Source organism: Vollenhovia emeryi, unplaced genomic scaffold (genome assembly GCF_000949405.1).
Source record: "Vollenhovia emeryi isolate VEMERY1.0 unplaced genomic scaffold, V.emery_V1.0 DF939127.1, whole genome shotgun sequence".
Taxonomy (NCBI): domain Eukaryota; kingdom Metazoa; phylum Arthropoda; class Insecta; order Hymenoptera; family Formicidae; genus Vollenhovia; species Vollenhovia emeryi.
In genome coordinates this window covers 1,267,668-1,289,435 of record NW_011967239.1, presented here as the reverse complement: position 1 = coordinate 1,289,435, position 21,768 = coordinate 1,267,668, and the positions used below count along the sequence as shown (strand labels likewise).

General features: G+C 48.0%; 1 protein-coding gene across 9 annotated transcripts in view; it reads left to right on the top strand.

Moving 5' to 3' along the window:
• Positions 1-21,768, top strand: part of LOC105568780 (probable phospholipid-transporting ATPase IA) — a 37,496-nt gene that overhangs the window by 6,750 nt on the left and 8,978 nt on the right. For 5 of the 9 annotated variants that reach the window (XM_012024721.1, XM_012024716.1, XM_012024713.1 and 2 more), the window contains exons 2-7: positions 9,093-9,444; positions 19,823-20,058; positions 20,491-20,589; positions 20,694-20,804; positions 20,897-21,144; positions 21,438-21,718. In XM_012024721.1, coding sequence (XP_011880111.1) covers positions 9,093-9,444; positions 19,823-20,058; positions 20,491-20,589; positions 20,694-20,804; positions 20,897-21,144; positions 21,438-21,718 — 1,327 coding nt within the window. Of the gene's footprint in view, positions 1-4,943; positions 6,036-9,092; positions 9,445-13,941; positions 13,980-15,500; positions 16,279-19,822; positions 20,059-20,490; positions 20,590-20,693; positions 20,805-20,896; positions 21,145-21,437; positions 21,719-21,768 lie in introns of those variants that run through there. The other 4 variants (XM_012024715.1, XM_012024719.1, XM_012024720.1 and 1 more) reach the window with 4 other exon arrangements.

The following is a 21,768-nucleotide window of genomic DNA, read 5'->3' as shown; positions in this document are numbered from 1 at the left end:
AGTAACAATACTTTCTCGCAAAATTCTAATTACATCAACAATTGTAAGACGTACAAAGGCTTTCATTAAAACAACATTAGCAATTTAATATTTCACACATTAATTTGAAACAAAAAGTAAATTCCCTCATTTTATAAGAATATCGCACCGACGGAGCCCAACTGAGACCAACGGTAATCTCCAGTTAGGAATCTAATTGTAAGACCCGGTTTCACCGACGTTGCTCAACTTTAAGCTCGAGCTTAATTTGTTCTTTGTCCCGTTTCAACTGTTGCTTTAGAGAGAGACAAACGTGAATTAAGCTAAGATTAAGATTAAGCGACGTTTGGCGAAGCCGGGCCTAAGGATCAATGGCGTCGATCTCGCGTGGACGACGCCTAGATTGACGCCGCGCGGCACGCGGCTCTTCCGCGCATTCTTCCGAGAACAACGCAGCCCGACAATCATCGGGCCGGACGTGCGGTCCCGGCGTCAACAATTGCTTTTCATTAGCCGCGCGGAGACGGGCCAAGAGGGATAGACCCGGCGGGACAGGAAGGCGATTGTGCCGGCGAACTTTGGTGCGGTCTCACGGGGTGCGGCCGGCGCCGCGGATACTTGACCCAAATGTCCGATAAAAGCCTCCTCCCCGGCGAATCGCCACGCGGTACGTTGAAAAGCCTGTGTCACGCACGAATTTCGGCCCGTACGACCAGCGAGACGTGCCATGCCGCCGCGAGTCCGCGTCACGCGAGCCTCCGAGTCGTCGTGGATTTAGATTCGCGCTCCGTGCCCGCTCGGGGAATACGCGCGCGAGTAGTAAAGCCGTGCGCTGCGCGACGACGACGGCTGCGGTGGCGGCTTACATAATCGTCGCCGACAGAAGTTTCGTAAGTGTTGCACGACTGTGTTACCGCGTGCACATCGCGCGCCCGCGCCTGCCTCCAGTCCCAAGATAAGTCTGCGCTTCCCGCCCCGTGTTCGATTTTTCTGATCCTCGCCCGCTGCTCCGAGAAGCGAGTCGTCGTCCTCCACGTGCGATCCTCGCACCGTGAGAAGGGAATTCGATTCGAGCGCTTTCTCGCCCGACTTCTTTTGAAACGGAAGAATTTAACGTAGTGCAAAGTATAATGAGATAGGATTCTAATACGAGATAGCAGGTTTTCAACGTCCAAATTCAATCGCAAATCATTTCTCGCAACGATTATATGTACAATCAATTTGCCACTAAACAGATTTCACGTCGAGGGCAATAAATTCATTGTGGAACCAGCAGACGAACGCCTATTAATTTAGCAGAAACTCCGCATTAGGAGCCTATCTCATAATAGGGGACTTCGTTTATTATCGCGACGTGAGAGTGTTGCATTGTCTTAATTACGTTTAATTTTATTCTGTCGCGACGACAGAAAATTACGGTCTCCCCGCGGGGCCGCCGATATATCCGAGTAACGATCGCGCCACTCGTCCTGGAGTAAGCGACTCTTTACCCTGGACTAATTTCGCCCTGCCAGCCCCTCTGATAATGGCAAAGGTCGTGCGGCCTCATTTCGAGGAAGGGTGTGGCGTTACGTGCGAGCTATCGATGGATTCGCGTCATTATCATTCGCAAACACGTGCACGTGCACGGCACACACCTTCCCGCCGGAACGTAATCAATGCTTGTGAGCGGCCAAGTTGACAGGCGCGCCTTCGTGTTATCATGTGCCGTTCGATTAAAAGGAAGACCGTTTCATCCCGCCCGGCCCGGATATTCCGTGCGAAGATCATCGTCGCGAGCTACCAGCGACGATTCGATACGATTCGACACGCACTGATAAAAAAAAAAACCGTTAGCTAATCATGGTCTGCTAAACATATGTTGCTGCCGTAACTATAAATTTCTAAACCACAGCAAACGGTTTGCTGTCGCACCCAGTACAATAGGCACACCCGAGTCGAGCATTTGGTCCCAGAACGGGCCTCAATTATTCTGTCTTCATTTGGATCTCGGAGTCCGTTTGAAACTCCAATTCGAATCTCAGAGGAGTCAAACAAATCGTGTTTAGCCCCATTCTAACCCTCGAACAGAATGTGATAAAATATTCACCCTCTTTGAAACTTCTTAGGCCGAAGAGGATCTACCGAACCTCTGCTGATTGCACTAGCATTGGCCTCTTTACTGCCTTTACTGCTCTCCACTGAAAGGGAAACAGCGACTCTTTTTCAGGCCTATCCGAGGGTAAAAAATTCAATACATTTTCTCCGACACAAAGAACTTAGCTCGACCTCGTTCCCCCCGGTTCAAAAATTATACGGGGCTACACTGAGGCAAAACATAATTCGGGCAATAGCAAAATATTTGGCTATCACAATTAAATATTAGCAAAAAAGATTCGTTGATAGTTCGACCGTAAGTGGCACAGATTTATTAGAGCGGCTACGTTTCGACCCTTAGTTTGGGTCCTTTTCAAGCCTACAATATATCTCGCAACACTAGATTCATGTCTAATGTTGCAGGTCGATGAGAAACAGTACAGAATAGTTGAAGATTAAAAATGTATCGTTACAATATAGTCGTGGATTGATAAAGCAAATCGACATGTTGCCGCTGCGCGAAACAGATAGTTAATATCGGTAACGTCCGTGTCGTTTAGTGTATCGTGACGAACAGTTACCGATATTGGTTTTCAGGCTTTCGCGGCTGTTGTCTTCTTTAGTCATGGCTTCCGGATGGTTGCCGCGTCTGTTTGCAGTGTGGTGCCGACGTTTCGCAGGCGTTGCAGTCTGCTTCATCAGGGCTGGGAGTCTCTGTGAGACTGAGCTCCCTCGCGTTGCGCTGGTCCTTTCAGGCTGGGAGTCTCTGTGAGACCATCCGGAAGCCATGACTAAAGTTACCGATATTAACTATCTGTCGATTGATAAAATAAATCGACATGTTGCCGCTGCGCGAAACAGATAGTTAACGAACAGTTACCGATATTAAGCGGCAACATGTCGATTTGCTTTATCAATCCACGACTATATTGTAACGATACATTTTTTATCTTCGACTATTCTGTACTGTTTCTCATCGACCTGCAACATTAGACATGAATCTAGTGTTGCGAGATATATTGTAGGCTTGAAAAGGACCCAAACTTTAGGGTCGAAACGTAGCCGCTCTAATAAATCTGTGCCAGTTGCGGTCGAACTATCAACGAATCTTTTTTGTTAATTTACTATTGGCGAAGCATCCGTTCCTTGATTAAATATTAGCTGTCCGTGTTTTACAACTGAAACTTAGTTGCCGCATGCAGTTTTCAGCTACGACAGCCACATTTTTCTTTCCGTGCATCCGCGAAAAATGGAACGGCGACGCTCAATAATAGCGGCGAGAGCACCGCGCACTTTTCCTTATCATGCCGCGCTAATTAGCGTCGTGCCGGAAGCGCGGGAGTGGTAATTCGCGATCGCGATAGCTCGCGGTGGAGACGAGACAATTATACGGCGGCGGAAACGATGCGCGAAAGGGCACCACGCCGGGGAACCGACATTTCCCTCCGACGTGACTTTCGCGGCGCGTGACGCTCTTTTCCGAAGGGGCGGGCGCACAATGGGCGCCCTAATAATCCGCTTGCTCCCCGGCGAAAGAGCATTCCTTCATAATGCATCCGCGAGAGCGGCGGGCGAAATGACGCACGGGCCGTGCTTCGCCGTTTCATTATCAACTCGATAAAATTCAATTATTTAACGTCTCTTTACCGCCGGCGATTCTGGCGATCTACGATGGCCTTGTCGCGGAGAAGCGTCGTCGATACCATCGACCACTTTGCGCTCCATCATCGTCGCTTTCCCTCGCCGCGGCCCGTCCGCGTTTATTGATGCATACGCGTCTCCGCGGGAATTGCCGCGGGTCCTTGGCGTGCGGCGCGTGTATCTAATATTCCCTCCTCGCCTACGTTGTTATCGTGTTGTACTTAAACGTAACGCGCGCGCCGGGAATAAGTGAGCAATTAGCGGGCGATAATTTTCCATTTAAAACAAATGCAATTTGTAGACATCGGTCTCTCGAAGATTAACGAAGTAATATATCGACGCTAGATTTAAACGTGATACGCGCCAAGAGACGATCCGTCGGATTTATTCGTCGAGATAATATCCCGAGCGTTCGTTTTAATTTATTGAACGCGTCGAATTGCTCGGTAGGACGCGGGAGAGTAATAAAATCGTTCGACTCGGCGATCAATGAAATTTCAAGCTTATCAGATTGAAGGCTCGCATCACGATCGATGCACGTATCAGACGGGTGTCACTAAAGTCGCGTTCAATCACGGTAATAGAAATAATTAAGGGCCCCCGTGGTCTCCATGACGTCCGGAAATCAATGGCCCTGGAAATCAATCTTCTTGGCGAATTATCAGCGTCGTATAAATATCGTCCCGTTTTGTTCTCAGGATATTCTCCCCGGGAGCCTCGCACCTCCCCTCCCGAGCGAATAAAAACGTCGACGTGTATCCTTTCCCCGAGAAGAAGGGCACGCAATGATACAAGCGGAGAATTGAATTCCGTAGCTCTACACTTTTTTTTAATAAAGAAATCCTGATATTTTTCAGCACTGACAATGCAGTGATCGAGGCACGCGAAGTAAAACGTTCGGTAATTATTTAGAGCTTTGGGGACGTATCTTCTTTGGGAACACAAAGCCCAGTCAATTCGATTCTTCTTCTAAACAAAAACGTTACGAGCAACCACTCTCTTTTTTTCTCATTCCACCTGCGACAAGATACGATCGGTGAGAAATGGCCTTCCCAGTCCGAGGCTCGCCTTATCGAAGACTGTTGCGGGGAGTCATCGTGACAGTCTCGGTAAAACCGTACGGACGGACGGCCAGGCAAGCGCCATAGAAATCTCGATCTTATCAAGTCGAAACTTCGTTCTTGCGTTATCGATCGTCTCGCTCACTCCTGTTGTGCCTCGTCGCTGACACGCTGAATTTCTACAGTGACTTCTGGACATTCCGGGCGGAAAAAAGCCGCTCCCGGCCGCCCGTCGTCGCCCCGGTATCATTTGCATGATGTACGTACGCCGTTCGCAATGCCGTTATCATAAACGAAGGTGACTCTTTCAGACGCCCACGATCGGCAGAAATTCGCGGAAGGAGTCGAACGCGACACGGTTCGTGAGTGCAGTGTTACCCGCGGTGCCGACCGGTGCGCGCCGATGGTCGCTCGTTTTTTATTTCCATTCAGTGATAAGTAAACGTGCCTTTTTCCCCGATTGTTATAGCAGCGCGTGTCTATTAGCCGCTCGATGATTTTCCGCGATAAAAAACATTGGATATTCACCGCAACTGCGTGCGCTGCAGTTATTGACGTTTAAATGAAACTTTAATAGACTTCAATGGGCTTTAATGGATCGCAGTTGACTACTTTTCGAATTGCACTTCTGCCGTAGACAAAATCAGAGAGGAGTGCAATCAACCTTCTTCCTTGAACTATTGTTCTTGAAAATTAGTTAAGAGGATTTAGAAAAGAACAATTTATTTTACCACACGCGTGAGAAGTGCCTTGACTAGGGAATACCAATTTTTATGAAGCTTTCGGCAGCGATTTTTTTACAACGCCTTTTCGAATGAGTAAAGGGAGAGTGCGCTCGTCCGTAAGCTGTCGAGAGCTTAGCAAACTTCCAGCTAAAGGCAGAGGCTTGGTCTGACCGCTCTCGTGCTCTTACTACTGGTCTTCCGTATCCACGAGCTTCCGACGAAAGCGAAGATAAAGAGTTACAAAATTTATTCGTCGAAAATCTACCTTCTATCTGTCTCTTATCGCTTTCACGATACGATAACGAAGTGATTCGAGTGGAGATTAACCCGAAGCCTAACACTTTACTGTTTACGCACATGTTGCTATCAAGGTGTACGGGATATTTAATAAGACAGGTATCGCGCGGCCTGCTTCAAAAAGCTTCCCGGGCGATGAAGTTATCGGAGCCAGTGGATTGACGACGAGGCGAGGCAATAATCAGTGCGACGGGGAACCGATCGAGGTGTCAAGACGAGGCTCAGAAATAAGCCTCGGACGACACGTTTAATAGTAGTGAGTATCGTCGCGCGATTATCACGACTTCGTTAATTCGTCTCGGTAATAGCGATCCGTCGTATCTGCCGGCGAGCAATCGCTCATAAGCGTGCTGGGAGTATCGTGCGAACTTACATAATTCGCAAGGTGCAGTCGGCGATAAGCGCAAGATACACCCACGTGAGCCCCGCGTTAGAAACGCATTCGCCGAAACGCTCGTCCGCCCAAAGAGACAGCAGACTTCGTCGAAAAACATTATTAATTTGTCCGCGCGTTTCCGCGACACTCTGTACATTTGCTTATGTTAATTAGCAGCTCGAGGAGAGTTTAGATAACGCACGTGCTGTCGTCGTGTCTTCACTTTCCACACGCGCGTCCGCGAAACGAGTCATCGCGATTTCGCGGGGCGTCCGTCACCAGAGAAGACTTTGACTTCGCCAACCTCGCTTCTTCGCCGTCTAGTGTGTTTCATTCTTATTCTTCGTACACGGACGTTTGATATGCCGGTCGTTTAGTGCAATCGGCAATTCACGGTCGGGACGCACGTGCGTGGCACACGCGATACGTGACCTCCGGGTGTCGTGTTGCGATTCCGTCACGCGTAAAATTGCGTACGAGGTGCACCTTCGTTGCAGCGGAACGAGTCTTACGTAACATCTCGCCTATCCCATATCCGAAGATTTCGTCATCGTTATCACGAAAAAAAAATAGATATATACGCGGACACGCGTAATATCTCCGGATTCGAGTAGACGATCGCGAACGAACGCGAGCAATTTGCTTTTTAATGCGCGCGAACGGCGTAAAGGCCGAATCAGACTAGCGATTGCCGACTCGGATTGGGATTGGCGATTGACGATTGTCCTCTAGCCAATGAGAGCAAAGCGGCCAGTGATTTAATCGATAATCATTGGCTAGGAGACAATTCCAATCTAATCCGCGTCGACGATTGCTAGTCTGATTTGGCCTTAAGCCCCGTTCGTTCGCGCTCGTTCGCGCTCGTTCGGTCGGTCTGGACGTGGCTCGTTTGTCATCAGAAATCAGACTCGCGTTCTCGAGGGTAACACGTCACTTTTCTTAAGGATTCATTAACGAAGCGTGCGCGAGGCCACCTTAATTAAGCACTCGTTACTTCACCGTTAAAGATACCTCGTACGCATACCGCGTTCCGCTGGCATGACGCCGCTTGTATTTTTGCATTCCGTGTTGTGACAGGAATTAAATATGCATGTGTTACAGAAATTAAATATGCATATATTTGTATGCCCTCATAAGTTATCTGCACATCAGTGTCGTCAGCGGGTCGCGCGGTGTATTATTGTCGAGTCTACCGTCGGGCATGAGTCATCGACGTCGTGTCACTCGTATTGTCAACTGTAATTCAACGACAAACCTAGTACTCAAACTATCTCTGCAGTTATTATTAAGTAGAAACAAGTAGCGAGCTACATTGTGTTAAAGTATTGTTTCAAACTTTATTCCTATGTCGCGATTGAATATTTTTAGAGTCTCCACATTTGTGCTTTTGTAATGTTACAATATTTTATAGTATTCTCAGAGCCTGTGTATATAAGAACACGCTAAAAGACGTCGTTCCAATTTAATTCCATTTCTCATTCCGTTTCAATCTGTTCTGTCAGACGAAGAAGACACGTCGAAAATGGAAATACATACAACATAGAATTATTAATCCAGAAATAGAGGATCTACAGCAAGAGTTAACGCACGCTTGAAAAAAGTCCTATAGAAATCAGAATTATCGGAGTTGTGTCGAAGGAGTCTAGAATATTTATAGACTTTTTGTCCAATTTCGTGACTCAACAATTTCGCTTCAAATCGCGCCAATTCCGGCAAATTCAAGGAAACGAATAAATCAGGTCGCCGAGACTCAATCAGCTTTACTTTGTCGAGGCAGAGAAGTTTCTTGGAAGGAAACTACGACATCGTACGTGACGCATGTACGACGAAACAATCGCGGGTGAATGAACCGTGACGTATTACGTGAGAGATTGGCGAGTACGATTTTTTTCAAGGTCGCCACATATTCTAGATATACGCACTCACTATTGTTGCCTGTGTACGACTACGATTCTCGCGAGATCTGCGTATCGACGCAATGCCGTTGCATCTTTGATTACACGGAGAGAAAAATGTAGCAGCCGTACCTAAAAATTGCATGTGGCAACTAAATTTCAGTTGTAAAATATGGACAGCTAATTTTTAGTTGCGACAGCTAAATCTTTTCTACTGTGCATATTGTATGTAAACCGTTTGCTGTGGTTCAAACATTTATAGTTATGGCAGCAAAATATTTTTAGCTACGGAAATTTTCTTTTTAGTTCAGGCGCGAGCCATATCTTCCATTGCATTGTGAAAATCGATGAAGAGTCGGTTAACCCTTTCATGATCATTGGGACATATAAGTCCCATTTACATTTTTGCTTCTCTGGTTTCTTGGGATGCTAATGTTTTATTTAAAAAAAATAACAATTTTGTCATGAAAGAGTTAAGAAACTAAAAACTTGTTCGCGTAGCTTAAAATGCCCCCAAGTTTCTGCAAGTTTAAAAAGAGATAAATACACGTTGAGCGCTGGAGAGAAAGAAAACGAAGATTCTAAGTACAAGTGCGAGCAATTCATGAGGACGGGTTCGAAATAAATTCAACGTCGGTTTTTTACCACGCATACACACGCGCGCGCGCAAATATGAATTCGCGTCAAACTTGTTGAAAATCCCGAAATCGACCGTCGTATCCATCACTGGGTACGCATCTGCCAGGTGTAGAGCCAAGCCAACGGCACACGATACTAATACTTAAGGCTAAATCCTGATTGGCTCTCGTAAGGAATCAGGACTCAGGTAGGAAAAATCGGGTAGCATCGTGTGCCGTTGGCTTAAATGACGAGGAAGGGCGAGTTTCACAAACGTCGGTTAACTGCCATCTAGAGTTGAGTCAACTCCGTGTCTCCTTGTATCTTAGCTAAGACGAGACAGAGATCAATGAACCTTCTTAGCAATTGACCGACGTTTGCGAAACCCGGCCCTAAATCGATCGCGTCGTCGATCTTATTGCAGGCGCCGGCACAGTCGATGCAACCGACCAGGAGGAACCCCCGGGTTCCCAGTCCTGAGCCGTTGCGACCGTTCACCCCGCCGGACCTCTCTTCCATCCCACATATGGACGACACATCCCTGCACGACAGCGGCAACGGTAATGACAACGCGTCACCGACGGCAAATCGGGCGAACGACGGCGCACAACAGGAGGCCCCCGGGCCCTTCATCGTTGGCAGCCCCATCGACCTCGGGGACATCGACAACGTTGACAATATCGGCCTCCGTCTCGACCCCGTCACGCGTCGCAGTAGCAGACGCAGGGCGCGAGAGCACATCGAGCTTCAGGAGACGGGCTCGCCGGACTCCGACGGTGAGAAAATTCGTTCAACGATTAATTACTTCTAATTTATAATTCATTACACGGAGAGAGATCCTGAAAATCCTGTGATCGTGGGACAACACGGCATCTTCGACAACTTTATGGGAGTTTTTGGAAATTTGATCACACATTCTACCAGTAAAATATATTTCTACTTAGCAAAAGTATAATTACCCATAGTAGCACAGTGCATTGACCAAACATTGGTTAAACATCGGCCCAGTATTTGGTTGTATTGAGTCAGTGTTTAGCCAATGCATTGTGCTGCCAGGGTATTAGTAAAATGTATAGAGAAAAGTTATTGTTATGAGATAGGCTGCTAGTGTGAGATAGCGGAGTTTCTGTTAAATTAATAGGCATTATCTGTTGGCACCATGAATTGATTGCTAGATCGTGTAATCTTTGCGACAAAAGATTTACAATTGAATTTGGACGTTGAAAACCTGCTATCTCATATTGGAATCCTATTTCATAATAGAGGACTTATCTCTAATAAGCGTAATTACTAGTAAAATGTATAGTAAAATTTCAAAAAAAAAAAAAATTCTCCTAAAACTCCTTGAAATGCCGCGTTGTCTCACGATTATATAATTTTCAGGGTGAATTTTAAAAGGAAATTCTCTCCGTGCACTTATAATTACGCCTTACATAGATAATTGCTACTCTCTAAAAGTCAATCAGTGGACTTTCGCTGAAAACAGTGAATAGTCACTGATTCACAGTTACAAGTGTACTACTGCGATTTTCAGTTATAGTACACTTATAATTGGAAATTAGTGCCTATTCACTGTTGCCAGTGATAATCTCCACTGATTGACTTTTCGAGAGTAAATTAAACTGCCGTTCGAGCCGAGTTCGCTGTAAAGCGAACGTTCCGCTGTTGAAGCTCGGAGGCCCCCGGCGTTTTTCGCCAACGTTCTCGGGAGTTCGTTTAAAGAGTCAACGTCAATCCAGAGGTTTCTGGAGCACTCAATCTTATCCACGCGCCAAAAATTTGTTCGAAATGGAGCCGCGACGACGGGGCTGGCCGACAGGGACGGTGTCCGCCGAATGTTCTCCGTTCGAGCGGTCGTAGGTGGAGGAAGCCACCCCGCCGGCGGCGTCGCCGGTCTGTCCTTGGCCTATCGATGCCGTTTATACAGTCGTCACGCCATCGCACGCTTCTCCGCGCTTCCTCCGCCGGAGCGCGGCCGTTGCGTTCCGGGGCACGGTCGGTGCTGACACCAACTTGTTGCCGTCGACAGGCGCATGCGTTCTCGCGGCGTAACACGCGAACAATGTTGACGCATTCGTCCGGGCCACCCCTCGCGGGAGCAGTGCCGCACCGGCCGCGAGCACGAGCCTCGCGCAAAGAAGAAAAAAACGAATAAATAATAAGAAGCCTCCCGAGAGTCCACTGGACCGCTCGAGGTTCGAGTCTCACGGGGACCACCCGAGTTTCCTTTCCGACTCGTGTATGTACACGCACCGGCATAAATGCTGTCACTATCCTTGTGAGGTGCACGCACACAACTAGAGTCCCTGTAGTTGTGTGCGTGCACCTCACAAGGATAGAGACAGCATTTATGCCGATGCGTGTACGTGCGCGAGATTGGAGAGCGTCTTTGGTACCGCCGGTCCTCGCAGGATCCCGCAGGGATGTCCCCGTTTTCGGATGCGACTCCGGTTGCAGCAAACGCGGGAGGGGAATGTGTCGCGGTCGACCTAATAACGTCGCCGACGGCGTCTCGGCGTTGAACGGGTGCCAAGAATCGGGGGATGAGATTTCACGGTCGTGGCGAATCCCGCGGGCGCCGCGACGTCGCCGCGGTGTGTGCCTCTCTCTCCCGGGTGCCGCGGATTTCCCGGCGGCGCGATCGATGCCGGGGCGACGCGTGTGCGCGTTAACGACGCACGTGCACGAGCAGCCGCCGCCGCCGCGGACGCATCGTCCTCGTCGCCGTCGCGACGGCAGGGGTGTGGCGAGGGAGGAGGCTCCTTCCGACGCGCCTCCGATGACGTAGACGCACTTGTTTCGGACGATCGTTATCCCGACTCCGGGCGAGAGCGGACCGCGCCGCGCCGCGCCGCGCCGTGTCGTGTCGCAAGATTGTATACGCGGGACGAGTGCGTGCGTACGTGGGAAAAGGGTTTCGAACGCACGGGAGAAAAGGTGCGAAGGATCGATCGCCGAGCGGCCGGATGCCGCTGGCTCTTCTCCACGACGAGAGCTCGTTCGATCGGTCGCCGGACGCGACGTGCCGATTCGCCTAAAAAATTTTGGCAGCGCGACCCGCGGTAAACGTACAGGGATCTCGGGAGTCTCCGCGTGAATTTCCTGCAGCGTTGTATCATCGAGAGAAACGGGATGCTGCTGTCTGTCTGTAGGAAAGAAAGATCGCGTCGGTGGAACGAACGGTTGTCTCGATATTTATCTGTTTGCGCTACGCGAGGCTGATAGCGAATTCGATTGCTTGCACTAGTGCGCACCGAGTGCACACCAAGGCCTGTTTGGAATCTACTTCTTATATTTGCGGTCATCTCAAGTCCACAAACTGCTTAGCCAAAGAAATGATCCGTACGAATGCCACACAGATCATTTTACTGGCTAAGAAGCACTTGAAAGAGCATTTAAGGCGATCCCTAAATATGAGAACTGACTGTAAACGACTCGCAATCAGTGCGCACTAGAGTCCCTCTAATCAGAATCTGGCCAACCGGCAGTTTCGGCGAAATGATGCGAGAGGAAAGAAATATATCTCTCATTCTACATGACGCATATGCTGTATGCAGAGTGAGAGGGAATGTATTTCTTTCTCCCTCGCATCATTTTGTCGAAACTGGCCCGCTGGCCAGACTCTGATCAGAGGGACTCTAGCGGCTAGCAACCGACTAATAAGAATTCTCCAATGTCGCCAGCGATAATTAACAACGTCAGTGTGTTCTTGACCACACCTGGCATTTTTAATAATGCAGAAAATTTATCGCGAAAAATATTACCTCAGCCAGGATTCGAGCCTGGACCTGGACCTCCTTGCACTCTAGGCGGGCGTCTCACCAATTCGACCACCGAGGCATATGATCATATGTTTGTCGCAATGGCAGTATAAAGATGTTGTCTACGCGCCTATTTCGACTTTTTTTTGAACGAATTCGCTATAATTTACGCGAAGACCGGTTTTTCGAGGGCGCAGACTGCTCAACACTTGGGCTACGCGGGGACGAACGATCAAATCGGGCGATCTCTGCAGGATAGGATTTATCTCGTGGGCCTCTGAATGGAATGTTCGTTTTATAAATAAATTCCGATCCCGCCGCGTTCGTCGCCGGTGACACAAACTTTTTTCAGCTTTACGGAATCCGTACGTATTTATAGCGTTGCCGTGAGATTCGGTAACTCGATCCACGCGGAATGAGAGGGAAAAAATCTCTTAAGAATGAATCTCGAAGAGAGAATCTTCTCCTATTAAATCTCTCTTTAATATAGAACGAAGGACCCGAGAGACACGTGCTTCAACATCGTCTTCCTCTATGTGTGATATCAAGTTACACGTGTATTATTATCCTCCTTGTTTTCGTTAAAGTTCTATAATTGCTACGATCGATCAACCGGGACATTACAATTCTAACTGCTCCCGCGACTCGACCTCAGCCGACCAAACACATGGCCCGCGTCTCGGCGCATCTTGGCTCCTTCATTTTGCATTAAAAAGATGCAACGTAGGAAGACTAATGCTCGTTTGCGGTATTTTTTATTCCTCCGGTTTCAGCTTTCGTGCTTTACAACGGTGCCGCAAAGCGCGATTCATCATCCCCAATTAATTCTGCTAATGTCCTAATTGCCGCGCGATAAATCAAACGGGACGTTCTGACAATGGATCGAACAGCCTGAATAGACAATGGATCGAGTAACCTTAAGAAGATTAACGCGCGAAATTCATTCTTGGGAGAATGCAGTTGGCGTCGAGGCGCCTCTTTTTCTCTCTCTCTCTCTCGTAGAGTCAAGTCTCGTTTTTTTCACACCCGCACGCGGCCCTGCCGGGGGGGGGGGGCGAGGGGTGCGCGACGGAAATGCTAATCGCGTCGTTTTAGCACGGCGGTCGTTCGATAAACGAGCGCGAACGTTTCGCGTGCGAGCGGAGGACGGGACGTAATAAAGGCGGGATTACGCGACCGCCCACTATCGCGTAACCGCATTACGCAATCGTTATCTCCCGGGCGCAAACACACGTCGCGTCGTCGGCGTGGCGTAGTGCGTCGCCGAGTATTTTTTCGCGCGGCCGCGCGCGAGCGATCGATAATCCGGCGTTAATTAAATACCGTCGCGCCGCGTCCCTCGCGACGACCTTCCGGGTGCTCGTCGTCGGCACCTTCGTCGTCGGGAACGCGCGAGAACACTTGTCGCGAATCGCTCGGTAGTGAAGGCTCGTCGAAGCCAAACGTCACGCTGCGTTTTCATACAGAGTATCCCGTTTCTGCGCGTCTTTCAGCGTGCCAGTTCCCTCCAGGAATCCGGGGACCAAACCTTCCTCGACGAAGTAGCATTTGTTAGAAATTTCTTTCTATTTCCTATTATCATTATATTGTTATTTTATTACGGTGTAAAGATATTTATAAAATATAATATTGTATTATGTGAATATAATATCGTAATATTATATCGTAATTAAATGTGAATATTATTTTATATAGAGTGCGTCAGTGATTCAGAGGTAAACGTTTTGTTTTTGTTAAAAAATGCGACTTAATGTTGTTTATCTCTGAAGCACTGATATGCCACGTTATTACATATGTAAAATAACAATATAACGATAATGGCAACAGTGAGTAGAAATAAGTTGCAAAAGTGGAAAGGAATTCTATTATATTCTACAATTGTTTTCTCATCGTTACAACTAATTCACGCTGCCGAGGTGTCCGCGGGGACCGGGGACTCGATCGTGAGATCTTTTCGTCTGGTGCGAACTCGTGAAAGGTGAAAAATTTCATTGGCGAATTCAACGGGTGCTTTCCAGCAAGAGACACAGATCGACAGTGTAACGCAGAGATTCATATCCTTGTTGAACAATGGCAAACAACGAAGATAAAACGGTCCACCGTGTTACACAGTGTCGGCTGTGCACGTAGCTGGAAAGCACCCAACATCATAAACGAAAGTTTTCGCTCTTCACGAGTTTACGCTGGAGAAAAAGATTCACGATCGAGCCCCGCGTTATCTTCTCCTCCAGCGTGAACTCGTGAAAAGTGAAAATTTTCACTGACGAATTCAACATCGGTTAATAAACAAGTGTTTCACTTCTCACGAGTTCACCCCAGGGGCTCGATTCTCGAAATCATTCGAAGAAGAAACGTGTACGAATATTCTGCTCTGACAGAAAAGATGCAAGTCGATTAGTTAAAGCCATGCGAATAGTCAATCAACTTGCAACTTTTCTGTAAGAGCAGAATTTTCGCGTACGTTTTTCCTTCAAATAAATTCAAGAATTGAGCCCCAGGGCATCAATTCTGTATCTTGCGATATAGTGAACATGCTAAAACTGAACGGCTTGGTCTCTTTCTAAGGGGACAGGTGGAAGGAGACAAAGCTACTCGCTTTTAGCATTTTCGCTATAGTGTAAAGGCTAGTCTACAATACATGGAGTAAGCTGGAGTAAGGAGTAGGAGTAAGGAAATAAATCCATTTTATTTCTTACTCTTACAGCTTACTTCAGCTCTTAAGGCCTATGTCCACGATGCTAGAACTTGATTCAAGTTCTAGCATCGTGGACACAAGGCTTTTAGGCTTACTCTCGGAGAATCAGAATGCCATCAATCAGTGTTACAAATATTTTAAAAATTATGCCCGTATTTCAGCTGCCTTACACCAAAAGCTAGAAGTTAGGGCTCTCTCTTACTCCTTACTCCACGTATTGTAGACCGGCGCTAAGATACAGAATTGACCTCCAGAAGAACAGATTCACGATCGAGCTCCTTATCTCGACCGAGCCGACGGAATACCGCGCGGACACCCAGTATAAACCGCGCGGCGTTGCGAGCGAGCACGTGACGGCGTGGCGATTTGGCGAACCGCGTCGTCATCATCGGTGCAACTGGGTGCAACGCGATGCAGCGTGTCGGTGCGGATGGTGCGATCCTTCCCTTCGCGCGGAGACGCGAGTTCCGTTCGCCGAGCGTTCGCCGGGGGTGCGCGGGGCCAATCGCGGACGATCGCGCGCCGCGATAAGCCAGCGGTTGCCCGCGGGTGTACCGTCGTCTCTCCCTCGGGCGGGCCTCGACATAACCTCAAAACGGGTGGAGGCGCCCGTCGTTCGTTTTTCCTCCTCCCCGGGCGCGACGCGCAACGACGTCGTTGCGCGGCACGTCGCGCGCGCGCGCTCGCGCGACGATCGATGCAATTAAAGGGGGAGAATTATTCATCGGGGGGTTTTACAGGCGATCCTCGAGCCGCGCGTCGCGGTGCCGACGTCGTCGCTTCCCCCGCCGTCATCGTCTTCCCGTTGTCGTTCTCCCGATGCGGCGACACCGCCGTTGCTGCTGCTGCTCCGATCCGGGTGCCGCACGCGTGAGACAGAGCGAGAGATAAAGAGAGACGCTCGTGGTATCGCTCGTCTGCGCGGAGAACCGGACATGGGACGTCGGCAAGGGCGTAGCGCGCGTGTAGGCATGTGAGATACGTGTTGCGCGGGCAGGGAGGCGAGAGAAAGAGAGAAACAGATTGGGAGTAGAGATCTCGGCGGTGCGCGCGTCATCGACGGGGCCAAGTCATGGATGTCGCCGCCGCGAAGCTGGTGCAGTGGTTCAACGAACTCAGATCCCGGGTGCATCTTTACCTGCACGCCCAGACCCGTAAGTCGTGTCCCCGGAGGAGGAGGAGGAGGAAGAGGTGGCGGAGCCGGGTGGGTTGGAGGAGCCGATCGAAGTTGAATAGTTAAAGAGCCGCCGGGAACGTCCGGCGCTCGCCACGTGAAGCCGACCGGGATGATTTTCACCTGGTCATCTCGTAACGATTTAACGTCGCTCCGACGACGCTCGTCGGCAGTCCCGCCTCGAAATTTTCCGGGGCGCTTTTCCAAGGGTGCGTTCGAGAGCTCGCTATTTCTATTCTGTCTTCCTTCGACGCGCAATGCGCGATAAAGCAAAGGTAGATCGACACTTTCAGCGCTAAGTAACGCTGATAGTGAGCGCCCGAACGCACCCCAAGAACGCTGTCGCGCGACTGTTGGAATTTCTGTTGTCACGGCTTGCGCTTTATCCCGCACCGTGAGCGAACAACGGGCGCTGATACGCTCGAGAGTTTCTGATAAAGATTCCTCGTTGTAATATGAGAATGCGTCCGGCTGTAAATGTATTATGCATCTGCGGTATCGTTAGCATTATTGTGTGTTTTTTAATAATTAATGCAACGTAGATAATTTATGCGACGTAGAGGAAAGGCCTCTGTTATGAGAAAGCAGGTTTTCAACGCCCAAATTCAATCACAAATCTTTCTTCGCAACGATTACACGATCTAACAATGAATTTTCCACTAAACAGATAATAGGAGACTTTCTTCTATGCGATGATAACGTCGCGTATATTATTGGGGCTAAATTATGGCCAACCGCTCACGTCGAGGTTCCGCGAAAAACGTACCTGTTGGATTATTCATTAAGCGCACTTATCTCGCTTTCCCGCCGCAATCCGCTTATCTTTTATTCCATTGACGTAGCTGCTATTCTCGAGTGTTCTAAAATTGCGGAAATCCGTTCTGTGGCGAGCAAACGAATCCGCAACGTCACTCTTTGCATATTGACGCCACGTATTTTCGGCGCGTTGCTTACAGTACTGCTGAATTGTTTACGCGAAAGTGCACGCGAAGTATCGTGCCAATTGAAACATGTGGGGTTTAATATAGGTATTGATTACGGACATTCGTATACAGACTGCGCAAAGATCTCTTCTGTTTCAATAAAGTCAAAATACGTCCGAATAAGCAGGGTATTGCATTTGTCGTACGACAAATGCAACGATACCCTAAGGGCCTGAGCTGAATGGCTGTCTTGTGCTCTTAAGACAATATTTTATGTTTTAAATCTTCGTCTTAAAGTAAGGGCCTGTGAGCAAAATGGCTGTCTTGTATTATCTTAAGTCACAGACAGTTAGGGCCTGAGCAGAATGGCTGTCTTATACTCTTAAGACAGCCTTAAGACAATGCTTTATGTTCTAAGTCTTTGTCTTGAGGTATCGCACAATAACTGTCTTATGTCTTAAGAGTACAAGACAGCCATTCTGCTCAGGCCCTAAGGCTGATGCCAGAGAACGATCCCTTAAGACTGTCTTAGTCATAGACGTGAGGCAAGGCAGAGAAAAACGTAAGTCGTATACAATATCCTTTCACGACTTAGTTTTTCTCTGCCTCGCCTTACGTCTACGACCAGTCTTAGGCGTTTACGGATCGTTCCCCGCCGTCAGCCTAACGCTAATTGAATCCAACATTCGATTGTCACTTGATTCCTTCTATTTATCCGGCGCCGAAGGAAAATAAAGAAAGGCAGATACACAAATATAGCCGACACTGAAGTCGGTATTGCGTCTTAAACGGTGGGCGATAGGCGTGGATTACGCGCGACGCGAGGGGTAAACCGCTGAGGGTATTGTGGTGTACAGATTTCGGGCATTACTAGGCACTTTTTGGGCACTAGTGGGTGTTATTCGGTCTTGCTGGGGCATGATAAAAAATCGAAAAAGATAAAACAAGATGAAGTAATGCCCACTGGACATTAGTAGGCATTGGTGTGATCTTGGGTCAGCGGTTAACCCCTCGGCGCGACGCTAAACCGAGGCCTCCCGCGTAAGCCGCAGTCTACAATAGGTGATGTAAGGCCCGGTGTTTCATCAAACATCGCTTAACTTTAATCTTGGTTTAATTCATGTTCGTCTCTCTCTAAAGTAACAGTTGGAAAGAGATAAGAACGAATTAAGCTAAGCTTAAAGTTAAACAACGTTGGTGAAACCAGACTTAAGTCCTAAGTCCTAAGCCCTAAGAAATTGACCAATCACCATCGAGTATTCTCCTCATATTTTACTGCAATCGGTCGTTTTCTTAAATATTACGTCTTAAAGATCTCATTGTATGACGCCGTATTAGTCCCAGTCTACAATAGACGATTTAAACCCCAAGCCTTAGGAAATTGATCAATCACAGTCCAAAATGAGGCGAATACTCGATTGCGATTGGTCAATTATTCTCCTCACATTCGATTGTGAAAGGTCGCTTTCTTAAATCTTACGTCTGAAGAATCTCATTGTAGACGCCGCATAAATCGGCGCCGCCGATACTCGCGGCCGTGTTTATCCTTCAAGTTTACCAAGCTCACGTATGATACTTTAATAGCGGTCATTTGCGCCGCGAATCGTTCGTGTCGCGACACGACTGTCACAGTCCCGCCTGCGTGGGCGGAACACAGCTATAGAAGAAATATCCCAGCGCGATACGAATGCCATTTATGTCTACGGGCGTAATAGCGCGCTTATACGATCGGAATCCCCGATAAAGTAGCGTGACTTTGTTCTTTACATTAACCTTTCCTTCGCCGGCGGTATTTCTGTATCTGACGAGTGGAGAAATGCGGCACGTTTCACAGAGGGAGGCCCGCGGGAAATATAAAACTGTCGATTTCCTTCCGGGATAAATTGGATAGTAATCTCCCGTAAGAAATCTGTCTCGCTCGCTCGCGAGAAGATTGGAAAACGGAGAACGTTCGATTGTATTGTTCGTTAGTTTAAATTGAGACTTAAAAAATATACGCACGGATACGTAACACGCGAAGCACGTGGCGTCATGACGGATCAATTATTGATTGTAACTCCGAATTTGAACGCAGAGGGAAAATCGAAATCTACTTTGCTCACGGGAGAAAATTACGCCAAAAACGGAGGACGTTTGATTAAATTATTCATTAAGCTAAATTTGTCAATATTTCATTGAATGGTTGATTAAAATAAGATTTAAAAATATAAGCGCATGGATACGTAATTACGAGACACGTGGCGCAACAGCGGATTATTTATTGATCGTAACTCCGACTTTAAACGAACGGGGAAGATCGAAATCTATTTTGCTCGCGGGGAAGGATTACACGGAAAATGGAGAGCGTTTGATTAAATTATCCATTCAAGTATTGATTGACACCGAGACTTAAAAAGTATAGACACACGGATATATAATAGCGAGGCACGTGGCGTTGCGGCGGAATAATTATCGATTCTAACTACGAACGTAAATGAAGAAGGAAAATCGAAGCGACTAGAGATCTAGCCCGAGATTATGGAAATGTTATACATGCATCGTGCGAACGATATATACGTTTGTAAAACTATATTTATATCGAATGGATTTCGTGTGTTTCAGTTGGTCCGGTAAGGACGGAAAATGGCGGCTCACAGGGCGACGATCAACCGGCCGCGCAACAGAATGGCGGCGAGGAGAGGGTCATTTTCGTCAATGCCCCCCATCAGCCGGCGAAGTACAAAAACAATCACATTACCACCGCGAAGTACTCATGTCTGTCGTTCGTACCTCTGTTCCTGTTTGAGCAATTCCGCCGCTACAGCAACTGCTTCTTCCTGTTCATCGCACTCATGCAGGTAGAGGGTCCACGCAGAAGTTAGGATTGTCGTACGGCAAATGTAATGCCAGCCTTATGCGGGTGTAACGTGATACGACGAACGGAATTCGTTAACAGTTGTGTTTTGCAAACGCTTCTGCAAACACAACGCTGGAACAAGCAACTCCGTCAAAACGGACTTCAAATTTCTCGTTTTAAATTACGGAAATTATTAAGGTGCTTTTTTGTTGGAGTTTACGTTGGCTTTTTTTCGAGCTAAAGAAATGACGCCAATTTATTTTCCATCAACTATTCTAACTTCCAAGTTCTGTATATAGGACGTGTAGTCTGTGTAGTCCACATGTACCAAAATAAAAAATAATCCGTTTGACGTATTCTCGTTGAATCTCGTGGCTGCATTCGAAATTTGTACTATCGACGGCGCTTAACATTCTTCCCGATTTAAATTTAGCAAATACCAGACGTGTCGCCGACAGGTCGCTGGACAACATTGGTTCCACTGATTTTCATCCTCAGCGTGTCCGCTTTGAAAGAGATAGTCGAGGATGTTGTACGTATATTCGTTGTAATTTCTCATGAAAATTGTGTACGTTCGTTACATACTTTTCCTTATCGATGACCGTATAAATAAGAGAAGTATTTGTCAATTTTCAGAAGAGGCACAGAGCGGACGATGAAACAAACATGAGAGAGGTGGAGGTGCTGAGGGAAGGGCGCTGGCAGTGGATACAGTGGCGCACCATAGCCGTCGGCGATGTGGTTAAGGTTGGCTGTTTGCGCCACAATCGTTCACGCGATAATAATTAATCGCCGGCTTACGTCCCGTCGCTAGAATCGCTCTGTTTAATTATGCACAGATTCACAACAACACTTTCTTCCCCGCCGACCTAATCATGCTGTCGTCGTCGGAGCCACAGGGTATGTCCTTCATAGAGACCGCCAACCTGGACGGCGAGACGAATCTCAAAATCCGACAGGCCCATCCCGACACTGCCAATCTCTTGGATACCGCGGAACTGATGAACTTTCGCGCCAACATCCAGTGCGAGCCGCCCAACAGGCATTTATACGAGTTCCACGGGGTCCTGCGGGAGACCAATAAACAGTAAGCGCAAACGTGCAAAACACGGCCATCAAGTACATTTCCTCTCTTCACTGCACGCCTCGCCTCCACCTTGCCTTGCGGCAATCCGATTTTAATAACGGATCAATCCTCTCGCATATCCGGATCGCTTTATTCCTCCTCAGTTCGTTATCCTATCCATTTATGAAGCTTTAAATGTCTGTGTCGTATTTTCATGAATGAAAATGTCCTGGCATTCGTTAAAGTTTCAACATCTTTCTGTCGTGCGACAGTTGATGCGTCGTTACGTCACAAGCGGCATTGTTCTTCCACAGGAGCGTAGCTTTAGGGCCCGATCAATTGTTACTACGTGGCGCGATGTTGCGGAACACACGATGGGTGTTCGGTGTAGTGATATACACGGGACACGACACGAAACTCATGCAGAATAATACCGCGACAGCGCCGTTGAAACGATCCACCCTGGATCGGTTGATCAACACGCAGACACTGATGCTATTTTTCATACTTCTTCTGTTGTGCATTCTTTCCGCGATATTCAACGTCGTGTGGACGAACGCCAACAAGGAGAACCTCTGGTACCTGGGATTGCAAGGTAAGCATGCGGCGCGCGTTGCCTCCCGCTGCACGTATCCCGAGGTTACT